Here is a 14767-nt window from a genome sequence, read left to right on the forward strand (position 1 = left end):
TGGAATAAGGAAAATCAAACATGAATTTGACATTTTGGGTGGGGGGGTACTAGGGATTGAGTGCAGAGCTTTGTGCATGCTAGGCAAGCATTCTACTAGAGCCACAGCTCTGGCCTTTTTCTTTTTCAGACAGGGTCTCACAAAGTTGCCCATACTATTATGCCCAGCTTTTTAGCATATTATCTGTTGGCTGAACGTTATTTGTTATGAGAAACAAAAACATACCTCAGTGATATTGTGGATTCAGTTCCAGATCCATGCAGTAAAGTGAGCCAGATGAATTTTTTGTTTTCCAGTAATATAAAAGTAACACATTACACTGTAGCCTATTAAATGTGCAAATGGCATTATGAAAATTAAAAATGCATTATTGCTAAAAATGCTAATGATGAGCTTTCAACACATGCTGTTGCCAAGTGGTACTGCTAAGACTTTCTCAAACCAGTTGCCACAAATCTCTAATTTGTCATAGTAATAAAAAAAAAAAAGCACCTGTGAAGTACAATGAATGAGGAATGTTTCCACATCAGCTTTTTATCTGACACTATACAATCTACCTTAAACTGGTATAATAGGTACATTAAAAAAATAGGCATGCAATTCTTCACCTCTCAATGGTTCAATTTGATGGGTATGACTAAAATGTCACTGCGTGTTTTCCAGGAAACGGGTTCAAGTCTGTTCCTTCACTTGGTACTTAACTTCTTCTATTTTACTATTTACTTTACTGTTTCCCAACATCATCCCACACCCTCTATTTGGCTATTGTGGTATCTTTAGTGCCTAATGCAGTGTCTGACTAGTGGTACTCAAATAGTCACTGAAAACAAAAGGCCAAAGAGATGTGATGGACAAACAGCCTCAGGCCTTGTAGGCCTATCTAAGGACTTGACTTCTTACTGAAGAAATGGGAAATGCTGAGCAGAAGAATGTTGTAATCTGATTTAGAGTTTAAATGCATCACTCTGGCTGTTGTTCTGGGGATGGGCTGTGATGGACAGAGGTGTAAGTGAAGAAATACAAGGCAACTACATTAACTAAGATAGGAGGTAAAAACAGTGTAAATAAGAAGAGGCCACATTTTAGAGCATTCTAAGAGAAAGGAAATAGAATTTCATGACGTGTTAGATGTAGGCTGTGAGAAAAAGAACAATTCCAGGGTGACAAGAAGGTTGCTTCTGGTTGAATAGGAAGAACTGCGTTGTCATCAACAGACTAATGAAAGGTTGTAGGAGTATATTTGGAAGTAGGGTGAGGGAAGGCTAGTTCAGTGTTACACATGGTAATTTTGTTAGGAACTGGGCAGGTGGGTCTGTGGCTAAGATTCAGTGTCCCAAACTGATATACAAATTAAATGGTCACTATATATGAATGGAGTTTGAAGTGAGCACAGATTAGTGAAGCCAGGCATGAGAACCCTGCAGTTAGAAGATCAATAGGGAATGATTTTTATCACAGAAACAGAAAAAAATCTCAGGTTCTACTCAGGTAATAAATGCCCTGAAGGAAAAAAATCATTATTAGGTGATGTTATTTTGTGAAACACAGGTAAAAACAAGCAAAATTATGAATGTAATTTAAAGATAGAATTTATTCTCTGATGGTTTATTCATGCAAACTGCACATAAAAGAAAATAGTACAGTTTGTGTAACATTGCAAATATAAGGACTTGAAATGCTAGGTACAGTAGTGTGACATCCTGAAAGTCAAAATGGAATCTGTGTTTATACAACTAATAATGATTTTTATTTGCTGAGTACAGACTGATTTACAATGCAAGTTTTGCTAACCTTGATAAGCTCATTAACCGTTTACATGACTTCTTACATCTATGTAGTCTTATTTTACATTTGCAAGAATTCTGTTACCAAAAACATTAACTTGCATAAATAAGAGAAAAGAAAAAAATGCAGAGAAGGACTTAGGAAAGTTGAAAACTGAGGCATTTCCTAACTCATTCAAATTACAATAAAAAATAAGCCTTCTTGTAGAATTTGTATTTTGTGCCTTTGAGATCAACTCAGTATAATTATGGCAGAATCATGATTAGAAATTATTTAAATCACAAAATCAGTTAAAAATGAAAAATTTTAGAAGTATATCAACTAAAATTGCTCATTTTTAATAAGACAACAATAAAATTCCTATTATCTTCATACTTAAAAAACCTGAAATGTCATTTGTATAATTTATATGTTTCCCAGTTTGGAACTTAGGCAGGTGGGATACTCCCTTGAATTATCAAGGATATTCCATACAGGCTTTTAAAATGTCAGTCTCATTATGAGATGGCATTGAGACTTTAGCAAATGGTGTAGTATGGATGCAGAACAAACTTTTTATAAATGCATTACATATATTTACATAATGGAATTCTGCTTGAATGCCAGAAGTTGCTACTGGGTAGGACTCAACTATTTTACAAAGTTTTCTTAAGCACATCTACTACTTTTTAACTTTTTATTGTTCAACAATTTAGTCTATTTAAAATATTGTACTGTATTTTGAACATAACTGCAGAATAAAAATAGATAATGGCACATTAGAAAACTCAGTATCTCACAGATGATTGGATAATGAGAAAAGTGTACCTACAATCATCTCATCAGAAACAAGCTACATCATGGAATGTTAAGTTATCCAAGCCTGCACATAATGACATTTTTAAACTGCAGTCATCTATTGGCCAGCATCACACTGAAGGCATCGTTAAACATTCAAGCAAAGATTGCTGGCATACACTATTGAAAGAGACACACACACAAACACACACACACACACACACACTCACTCACTCACTCATTCACATTTCCCACATTATAATTACATTGTTCTAAAGATAGATACTGATTTTTTCCACAAGAAACATTATCAAAATTTGCTACTAAAAGATGACAGTGCTTTCACAAGAATAAGTACAAGTTAGCTCGCAAGTACAAGACAATGGGGGTAAACAGTCTTAAATTTTCTAAGTAATAATTTTAGGCTTTTCTGGCAACCATACCATACTTGATTATGCAAAAACTTCTCAGTTTGTAACCTGAAATCTGCAAAAAACAAAAATAAAACAAAAAACTCCAAATTAAGAGTTAATTTCAAAAATTATTAGATATCGGTAACCCTGTATCATACAGTATACAATTTCATACTTTCAGCCTCAAAACATAGGTTTGAAATACTGAATTTAAGACTTAAAAATAAAATAATTTTTGAAATACTTTTTCAAAATTTTTGTCTACTTAAAATCTTAAAAGAAAATGCAGTATTATTGATCTTGACTTAGTTTAAGAATGCACATAAAAGCACTGTATGTCTTTTACCATATTTTCACTAAAAAAGGTGTTCTCTAATACTTTTCTTTTTGCATAATGTGCAAAATAAAAGGCAAAAAGATTAAAAGCAAATTTCTATCTTTCTCTTGCCTAGTGCTTTATGACTTTGTTTGCATTACAAAGTCAGTAGTCCCTATGCAAAACTTTGGTACAAATGATAAGACTACCTTCATAGTTGAGGGTTAAGGAGTGGGCAAGAAAAATGGAAGTGGGAAGAGATTCATTAACACCCCCATTTATTAAAACACCATCAAATTAAAACTGAAATAAACCACAATGAATTATAATACAATATACACATTGAGCACAGAAAAATTAATTCAACAATATTTATAAAAAAAAGCAAAACCAGTCTTTTTCCAGAGACTTAAGAACTGTTGCTCAGTCTGATCATCAATTGCTGCTACATCAACTTTAGAGCCAAATTTTATTTCAAGTAAAAAAAAAAATTACAACCACAGATTTCGCATAAATGGAAACTGGTCTTTCCTTGATTTCCCTTTGAAGTCACTAATGAGTATCTAAAACTGTTGTACTGCAGATTTTTAATCAACTTCCTGAGGGCTGTGACTGAGAGGAAGGAGCCATCACAATCTGCGAAAGTGCAGGCTCTGTACTCTGGTCTGCCATCTGGGTGAGGACTGAAGTGGCCACAGCTTCTGCCTTTGAGGTCGAACTGACTCCATTGGATGTGCTGACAGAACTATGCTGTATAGCTTCTGTATGTGGACTACTTGGCACTGAAAGGTCTTCTGAACTATCATCTTTCTCAGCAGCTGAGCAGAGAAAAAGAAAAATTGTTCATTGTCTTAAAGTGTCTATTAAAAGTTATCATTAGGTTGAATCAATGTACAAAATAAAATGTTAGAAGTTTATTTTATAAAACTGATTACTTAACCCAGTGTGAGTGGAGTTGAGTAAATAAAAAGGTGGCTCTAGGTTACAAAGTAGACAATTTTACCTAAAACAGGTCATACAAAAGGATAATCATGCATATGAGAACATCTGCATGCCCAGTGTTTCAAAGAGTAGAGCTGAAGAAATATGCAGTGAATTAGTGTTAAAGAAAATGAGGCAGGAGTGTGATAGCCTTTCATAGATATAATCAAATGCTTATCAAGCATATTTAATAAAACTAGGGTTTGCCCAAATGGCATTCTTATTAAAAGATATAAAAGAATTTGTAATTACATGCAGAAACAAAATAAATCTTACAAACTATATTTTTAAAATTATACCCTCTGTATTCTCTAGGATTATATTATTCTGAATGATTTTCCATCTACTATAGTCACGATTAATAACACCTGATTCTAATAATGCATATACATGAGAATAAGCAGTATTTATAGTCTAAATGCCACCAGAGTTAGAAACGCATGAATTAATTGGGTTTCAAATAAAAATCCACATAAAACTCTAGATACTGCAATTGAAAACATATTCAGGAAAGAGTATTCTAAATATTTATGAGAATTAAAAATACCAATATTTAGCCCTAAACAACAAATCTCTTATAAATTTTTTATGTTAGCAAAACAGAATCCAGCAGTTTCATTTAGTGAAAAATTTGGATGTGCAATACACACAAATATTTACAGAATCTGTAAGAAGACATTATGTTAACATATGTGTCTGTAAACCCAGCTCCCAATTTGAGACAGAACAATGTCAATGACTCTGCTCCTTCTGGATGCTCCTTTTCAGCCAGAGGTCATCACTATCCTGATATTCTACAATCAGCCCCTTTTCTTTGTAGAATTCCCATGCTATTTTGTATCCCCAAACAATGTAGTTTAGCTTTACTTTTAAGCACTGTAAAAACATACCATATTGGAACCTAACTTTTTTCACTTGACATTAAGAATCATTTTTATTTAATGGTTTCAAAGTAACAATATGAAGGCTTTCTATTACATCTGAGAATGCAGACTGGCATGCTTACTGTGGATCCCATGCCCATTCTGAAATCAATTAGTAAGAAACACTGGACACTACAAAACAATGGTTTCCCATAGTTATTCCATGATTTGTAATGTAGAAGATGGACAAGAAGAATAGCTGGTAAGCGTAAGATAAAACAAAATTCCTTACTGAGAGAGTTTTCTCAAAAAGTGTTCTCATAGCATTTTTAACATACCTTCTCAACTACACAGATTTTTAAAACCAGATTTCAAAACAGAAATGAGATAAACTACAATTTTCTCTACATGTTTTAACGCAAAACTACACACCTGGATCAAACTTGACCTCAAGATACAATTTTTAAAAGGTATAATTAAACAGCAGAAAAAATATTTTTCTGATCAAACAATAAAGAACTTCATAAAATATAATTCAAATAAATAAGCAATACAACAGTTACATGTTCAAACTGGCATTGACAGTATAACAGGAGAGAATACTAAAAAGCTCTACTTATTTATTTCACCACTGCTCTTCAACTGAACAAGACAACCTTTCAGGTTCTGAGGATGCATCAGTTTTCAAAACCAAAGATGCAGAAGGACAAGTGATTTTTAAAAAAAAAAGTAAATATATACTGGAAGCAATGACTCAACATAAAATAGTAAATTATAATAGCTACAAACCTTAAGAATTAGGCAAAGCAAATCTTATAGACAGTACAAAGAAATATTTATAAATTATGTAACTATCAATATTATATATAAGATACCTTTGCACTGTAATAGACCTATGTGTAGTTCTAGAAGGTGAGGGGAGAAAATTATTGGTATCCTCACAAGCACTAGAAAGGTATAAGAAATCAAACTGTACTAAAAGTGCCACTTGCAGCTTTATGCCAAAAGAACTCAGATGTTTGACAAATCAATTTCTGTAAAGTTCTTTGCCTAAGTTCATTCATATCTTCAATATGAAATTAGTACTTAATTAGAGCCCAAGAAACTTTTTTGCCTAGTTACAATTATGGAGACAATAACAATTTTAATCGCATATGCCCAAAGCTAAAGAATATACATTTATGATAGTATCATTGTAGTGCTTTATTCTTCAAGAAAAACAAATGTTAAAATGTGTTATTATTTTCAATCACGTTTTATATTAATTTAGGGTGGCCAACAAATGGCTTTTCCATGATAGGGAGTTTTCCTAAAATGTGGCACAGGATTTTCAGTGTTAAAAAAGATTTCTAGATGTTACATGACTTGGTATTATCTATCACTTTCACTCACAATATTTTGTAATGTTCTTTACTTTCTATTAAATCTGTTTTCTTTTATAAATGTTCTGAAAGATTCATCTAGTTTTATTGTTCACTACCATTAACTGTTGTGTGCTTTATCATGAAGAGTATCGAATCTGTGAATTTCTTTAAGATACAAATATTCACTTAATCTCTTTGGCTACCTTGACTATTAATCAATAAAAATCAGATTTATTTTTAAAATTTAAAACAGACATTAAAATTTCAACACATTCCAAGTGTCTCCCAAGAGCTGAAGAGAATCTCAAAATACAACTATCCTTTACTGTACCTCAATTTAATGATTTAAATGGCTGTGCAAGAACAAAGGTAGAAATATTTCCAAAACACAAAAATGTCTTCATTTCTTGTACCCTCACAAGTGAGTACTAAATATATTCACTAAAAATTAATTAATCAAGATTTGCAGTCATTTTATTTAACAGTAGGTAAAGCCACATATCTATATACTATCAAGTAGCTTGATAATTGTGAAACTGAATAATTAATTGGCTTGCATTTGTTGGGCAAATACTGCCTAGATAACACATTAAAAGCACTAGGATTATACAATCAATTATCAAGGAAGAAAAAGGTTGTAGGTAAATTTTGAATTCAACATAAATGGAGCTAAATGTTAATTTCCTTCTAGTTCTACAGAATTGTTTATTTTCTTTTAAACTATCACAATATAAGAGCCTTTTTGTTTTAAGAAAATCATATATACATAATGCTGAACTCAGTAGCTTCTATAAGAAATTATGTTAAGTCAGATGGGAACAATAATGGCCTCATCCTTGCAGCAATCATTGCTAATATAAGTCCCAAACATATTTCTATATGGTTCCAATTTACTCCACAATATGTTTCACAATCTTGTCAAAATGACTAGATATCAAATAACTGCAATTTATATGCTCAAAACTGACAAAAATCAGTGTTCTAAATATATATGACAATCGAGGGTTGCTAAATTTACTGAATCTTTTAAATTAAAAAATATTGCCCATTCTGATGAAACTGCTTACAATGACTACAAGTAAAGATGGTAGCCATTAAGTTTTATCGTGAGCACCTGAGGAACTATTTACATCCAATACAAAATGGGTTTCATTCTTTTGAATTACTGACACTAGCAAATTAAAATGAAGTGGATACATATGGTTGAAACAATCTTCACATTTACAAATATCCTGAAATACCACTAAATCATAAAAATGAAAGCTGTGGGTTATATATTATGAATGTTGCCTAATGCATTCCCAACTCTGTTATTTGTTACAAATTTGTGTGCGATGGACAAAATAGGCCATTTATTCAAGAGTAACAGCTGGTTTCAACGTTGTGCATCTTATCATAAAAAGAAGGACATTACCCGAAAGGAAAATGTACAATTAACCTCTAAAATGCTGAAACCAGAAGAAATCTCATTTTTGGAAAAACAAGAGGAAATCTTACAAGCTGTCAATTTAAATACTGTTCTAACACTTTTATGATTAACAAGGTAGAAAATTCAGAACAATAAAAACACTGCACAATGCTGACATTAAGAAAGAACATTGGTATTGTAAAGTGTAAAGTGTAAAGACAAAGTGTTAACCTATGAAGATAAGCAAAATATCACTGGTACTTAACAGTTTATTTTAAATTATCAGCTAACCCATTTTTTTTGATTTATAGTAATACCTACTAAAACTCGTAAGAATACAAAAACTGCCTAGATTCTTAAAAAATGTGTCCCACTCCTTCTATAATAACCCTGAGAAATTCTGATATTTAATATTAAATATTAGAACTGCAGTCTCTACCTTTTAATGGTAGCTCTGCTCATTTCACTGCTGTAGCCTAAGGCTGTAGGTAATGTAACATTACTCACTATGATAGCCAGATTTCTTCTGCATGGCGGTTACAGGGCAATCTTTATGAGCCAGAAGAAGCTGTTTTAGTTGTGCCACTTCATTTCTCAGCAGGGTGACTTCGTTCTGGATAAGAAAAATACATACCTTTATCAGTACTACACCAAACATATTTTTTACTATTTAAAATAAGTGAAAATTAAGATATGAAAATTTGACATCTTTGGCAGCATATTAAGGAATAAAGAAAATATGCTGCTTAAACATGTATAACCAGTATGTATCAGTTTTAATATTTTACCATTTGTACAAAAATTACAACTTGTATAAAAATCTAAATAACACAACTGGATAGCATACTTCAAAGATTTTATATTACAATTCATCTTGAGATTCCTTATATATTATAGTTTACATGTTGAAGGTATTTGTAATTTGAAAGACTAGAAATGTCAAGGCAGTTAGGAGGATCTTTCACTGACTCCACTTACTTGAAAATGAAAAGTTCATCCTGGAAATGCAATTAAATGAGCTTCCAAGAAACTAAGAAAGGTTCCCTAAAGAAGGTTCAAGGAAACCACAAAAACCTTAGAATTGTGGACATCAAAAATTCATCGGAAGGCACTATATTGAGTATCAGAACCAAGGAAAATAGATTCAATATTCAAATGGCTTAGCTGCCTTTCACAAAGGCAATTTATCCATCTAAATTTAAATCTGGTAAGTCACTGTGTGATATGCCCTAATGCCTGTCACAGAATGAACACTGAAACCTTTGTTTGAAATGTATTAATTGGGTAAGTTCTATGTACAAGTTCCAAATTGAGTGCATCCAACCAATTCCTTTGGGTCACCCACAAGCATAAAAAAACACATAAATTTGGGGCTGGAGATTTAGCTCAGTGGCATAAGCGCCTGCCTTGCAAGCAGGCAGTCGTGAGTTTGATCCCCAGTACTGATAAAAAGGAAAAAGACAAAAACAAAAAAACAAACAAACAAAAAACAACACATAAATTCATGATCAATGCCAATACTTGAGCTAGAAATACAGTGATTTTAATCAATTTGTAACACTTTTTAAAGATTCCTGATTTATAAACATCTCTACTCATTTGGGCATAACATTAACCATTTAGATTTTACCCACTGATCCCAAAGTGAGACTACAAAGCACACAGTGTTACATAAGAGCTCAGGCACGTCATTTTCCATCTTTTAACTAGAAAGCAGAATACAAGCTAATTGAACAAATTAGGGTTGTTAGGCCTCCTTACATGGCCAATGACAGAAATATAAAAATAAGAGTAAAAACTTAAGCAATCTTGGGCTGAGGATTTAGCTCAGTAGCATAAGCACCTGCATTGCAAGCAGGCAGTCATGAGTTCGATCCCTGGTACCGATAAAAATGAAAAAGAAAAAAAAAAAAAAAAAAAAAAAAACTTAAGCAATCTAAAGGCAAGTCTATTCAATCAAATAGCTTCTCAAATCTAGTAAGAATGAACTGCAACACTATGCTAAAACATAGCAATAAAAATTAATGCTTATGACATGTCTAAACCATTGTTTAAAAGATTATGTTTAGGACATTGTATTTAAGAAAAGAATAAACAGTGATCAAAGTAAAAAAGGTACCATTTAAGAGTTTACTTTAAAAGATAAGCTATTATTAAGAAAATTCATTTCTATGGAATATTGCAACCTTTGATGTCAACACCACCAGGTATAGCTCATTATTATTGACAATACTGATGAGAAATCATACTATGAATAATCCAATACATATTATCCATGTCTCCTCATGTTGTCACTTTGATTTTGGCACTGATTATCTACAAGTTTCTTTTTTTTTTTTGTCTTTTTCCTTTTTATTGGTACCGGGGATCGAACTCACGACCGCCTGCTTGCAAGGCAGGTGCTTATGCCGCTGAGCTAAACCCCCAGCCCCTATCTACAAGTTTCTATCATTATATTTCTGTAATATGAAATGGGGTTGGGTAATTACTTTTAGTTAAGAATAAATCTTTTATTCTCTGGAAACCAACCATACTGACTTTCATCTCTTACCTTCTTTTACAAAATATTCTATCCTTTAACCATATCAAAATTCTAGTAATATACTTCAAGTTTACCACAGCCTTGCTGCCTTCACAGTAGACTGACGTATATGAGATAATCCATATTTGTCTTGTCCTATAAAATAGCCATCTCCAATGACTAGTAACACACTACTGTCTTTATCTAGACATTCTTCTCTTCTCTCTTTACCTTGCTAGTTATTTTACTCATCTTTAAGACTAACAGTACAACATAAAACTTGCACTGATAAAGAGGTTTCCGTATGTGTTTCACAGCCATACCCTAGATATGTGAATATTTAGATACAGATATGTTACACAGTACTTAACACACTGGATTGTAATTTCTGGTGTACTTATTTGCCACCTCTCTCTCTCTCTCTCTTTTTTTTTTTGTCTTTTTCATTTTTATTGGTACCAGGGATCGAACTCATGACTGCCTGCTTGCAAGGCAGGTGCTTACGCCGCTGAGCTAAATTCCCAGCCCCGCCACCTCTCTTAAACCGGACAAACATCTTCATGTATCCCCAGAGCACAGAATACGGACTGCCATGGACTGAATTGATAGTTATGTTTTAGAGAGGACTATGGTAGTTTTATGTCCAAACAATTAAAAAAAAAAAAAACTCAAAAGGTAAAATAGTTTAAATAACATGAAACTGGTTTGAGGTTCTACTTTCATTATTTGTACCAATAATATTATCAATACAGCTACATTGTAAATTTTCTCCTTTATGAAATCTGGCATATTTTACAGCACTGTCTCAATTTCAAAATCTTAAAATCACAACTGTCTTCTCTCCTAAACGCTCCATAAAATATTATAAATTAAATAAAACAAAATATTGTATGTGATAAAATTGTTGAAGCAGTTATCAATACAAAAAGTTAATTTAAGCAATTCTATGAGTATTAAAAATTAAAACAAAATTCCAATGAACTCAAATAAAACTAAGTATACACTTTCAAACTGTCTCTTTAAATGTGCAGGCTAGAAGCTGATGAATGGCACATCAATCTCTCTACTAATAGCTGGTGGCTACATGGCTGTTAATCTAATTAATTACTGGTCTACTAACAAACAAATGTAAAGATGCCACTTATATAGGAAATGAACATTAAAGATTAAAGAGGAAAAGCATTTCACTCCTACTAGTACTTGCATTTGTGTTCACAGAATTTTCACTGGAATCATACTTGAGGACACTTATAGGTAAGACCAAGAAGAGGAAATAAATTTAAGAATAAAAACTGCGTATTTATACACACACATGTAAAAGATACATGAGTACTGTAAATACTTATTTGAGGTATGATTAAAAACTACAGTGAACATTTAAATGTTTTACAATGTATTACAAATGTTTTACAATGTATTACAGTAAAAGACACTGCCACTAACCCCCCTCAAAATTACCTCCTTTATTTAATCTTGCCACTCTCTGCAGCAGTTCTAGAAATCCTCTTTAATTGTGCTGTGATGGCTGCTTCATTGTTCTGAGTTGATTAAAGATGTTTACTTTTCATGATCATTTTGACTTTGGGGAAGAGCCAGAAAGTGCATAGTGCCGAATGTGGTAAAGAGGACAGATGAAGACACACTGTACTGTTATTACAAGTCTGTTTTCTAATGAACAGTACGTACTTAGCAGCATTTACCATATTTTTAATCATTTTAATTTATCTTCTAAAGACACACACGAAAGATGACTTCTAGAACTGCTTCAGAAAGTGGCAAGAATGATGGGTTAAGTGTGTTCAAATCAAGGGAGTTTCCTAAGAGGGAATTAATGGCAATTATGTCTTTTATTATACTAAATTTTAAAAATTTAAACATTCACTGTGTATTTTTGATCACCCGTTGTATAAATGAGTTATATTTATCCAAAATACAAATACCAATTGTTTGTTCTATATCTTTTACATGACAGTTTCTGAGTCATTTATGATAAACAGTGAAATTCAGCATGATTCTTTTTTTTTTTTTTAATCTTTTTTCATTTTTATCGGTACCGGTGATCGAACTCACCACCGCCTGCTTGCAAGGCAGGTGTTTATGCCGCTGAGCTAAACCCCCAGCCCCTTCAGCATGATTCTTTAAAGCATTCAAGAACTATAGTCTCACATACACAAGTTATAAAAGAAATATATTATTTTGAAAATATAGCCATGAGTAATTTAATTAATATTTGGAAAAATGGTTTTACAAATCATGATTTTAATTTTGATTTTTTTTTTCTGTGTGTGATACTAGGATCAAACTCTGCAATTTTACGCTGAGCTATATTTCTTGCCTTTTCTGTTTTGAGAAAAGTCTTCTAAGTATAGGTTTAGGGTCTTCCCCAGGGTAGTCTTGATTTTCCCTGTGTGCTTAGATTATAGGTGTGTACCACCTTGCCCAGTTTCTGAAATTTTTATACAAAGAAAAGTCAGAAGATAGACAGGGTTGCTATATAACAAACACAAAGAAAGATGGTAAGTTTTCACTTAAGCTATGTAAAATTTTACAAATACTTTGCAAAACAAACGGGAATGATCCCTTTCTTCACATTTAATTATTTGTTTCATATAGGTCCCCTCGGCTAGACCCAAGTTTTTTTTTTGCACTAAGGATCGAATTCATGACCTCGCACTTAGCAGGCAAGCATTTGAGCCACTGAGCTAAATCCCTGGCTCCTAGCCCCAGATTTTAAGTGCAAATATTGTGTCTTTTTCGTTGCTGTATTCCTTGTGTTTAACCATATTTCTTGAATACAATACATAATGACTGAACAATAAATAACTAGCATTTCAAAATATACTTTCAACCTACTTGAGCTCTACCCTGTCTCATTTAATTTTCAAAAGAATACTTATTCTATCACTTTGTCAAACGGAAAAGGCTCAGAAAGATTTTTAGTAATAGACACTAAAAGTAAGTAATACAGCTCAAATTCACATAAAATAAATGAGGTAGGGGCAGCAACACCATTACCCTTTACTCCTTGTATAATATAGTATTAAACTTTGGGAAGAGAAAAATGAAAGGCAGTTATATCAACTTTTTCAGCAATTATAGCAAATAAACATTGTATAGCATCTACCAATTGTTGCTATTCATCCTATTTCAAGTTATAATACTAAAACAAAATAGTTTAGGTACCAGGAATAAAAGATTTGATCCCATTCCCTACAAGTCAATGAACCAACAAACAAAATCTTTTCCAAGACATTATTAACTTTTGAATGAAAAATCCTCCTAAAACCAGCTATAAAATAAAAGTATGCTTCTGCTAATTTATTGAACTGCTACACCATACCTATTTTGCAATAAATTCTAAAAGTAAAATCCATAACAAAAAAAAACTTTCTAAAAGTTTACTCACCAAGGAACTGTTAAAGAAAGTCTGCCTTTTGTACACAAAGAAAACATACTAAAATTGTAAACTGGAAACTAATCCCTACAGTGAGTATAACTAAAAGACAAAGCTATAAATAAGTTAAAATAATTTCAAATAAAGAGGCAGGAGGATTGCCACAGTTTAAGACCAGTCTGGATACATAGGAAGTTCAAGGCCAATTTGAACTATATAGTGAGGCCCTCAATCAATTAATCAATCAATCAAGTTAAAAAAAAAAAAGAGTACAAGAATTGAAAACTAAAACATGACTCATTCAGTGCATGGGGTTATAAAGTTGAATAATTACTACTTTCTTTAAAATTAAATTGTATTTGGTAAAAATATGAACAAGTACCTCTTCACATTTGTTAAAACTTTTTGTTATATATTTTATGGAAGTAATCTTGGGTCATTACTGCCCACTGCACTGATCAGCTAAGCTTATATGTCCTATGAAAGATTATTAAGAAAATATGGGACTTATGAATATTTTTACATAAAGCACTGTTTAATTATTTCTTCAACCTTCAATTTTCTTCACAAGTCATTCTGTTCTTAGTGTTGGCAGCCTAGAAGAAATTTTGTTTACGGAATCTAACATGAGCATGATAACTGTTCATATTCGGAAAAGTGAAATGTTACTTTAAAACATTTTTCATTTAACAAATAATTTAAAAAACAGCAAACAGTCATACACTGACTTGAAACAATAGTAGAAAGTCATAGCTGAAGTGATCTTTCTTCTTAATCACTCTAAAGTCTCTTGTTTTTATTGCCATTTGCACATCTTGGTACATGCGGTTACCAAAATTTTACTAATACTTGGGAAGCCATTTTTGTACCTATTCCTGTATCTGTACCTTCATCCATCTATCTGCAAGGCCTTCACTAATACCAAAGGGTTATGCTGTATCTTTT

General features: G+C 32.3%; 1 protein-coding gene across 1 annotated transcript in view; it reads right to left on the reverse strand.

Moving 5' to 3' along the window:
* Positions 1-1571: 1571 nt before the first annotated feature.
* The window catches only part of Atf2 (activating transcription factor 2), an 80177-nt gene continuing 66981 nt past the window's right edge, over positions 1572-14767 (reverse strand). The window contains exons 13-14 of the mRNA XM_003478579.5: positions 8415-8520; positions 1572-4109 (exon numbers count right to left, since the gene is read on the reverse strand). Of these exons, the coding sequence (XP_003478627.3) occupies positions 3883-4109; positions 8415-8520 (333 nt within the window). The 3' untranslated portion in view covers positions 1572-3882. The remainder of the gene's footprint in view (positions 4110-8414; positions 8521-14767) is intronic.

Source organism: Cavia porcellus, unplaced genomic scaffold (assembly GCF_034190915.1).
Source record: "Cavia porcellus strain 051 isolate PalLab524CR breed Dunkin Hartley unplaced genomic scaffold, mCavPor4.1 scaffold_12, whole genome shotgun sequence".
NCBI lineage: Eukaryota > Metazoa > Chordata > Mammalia > Rodentia > Caviidae > Cavia > Cavia porcellus.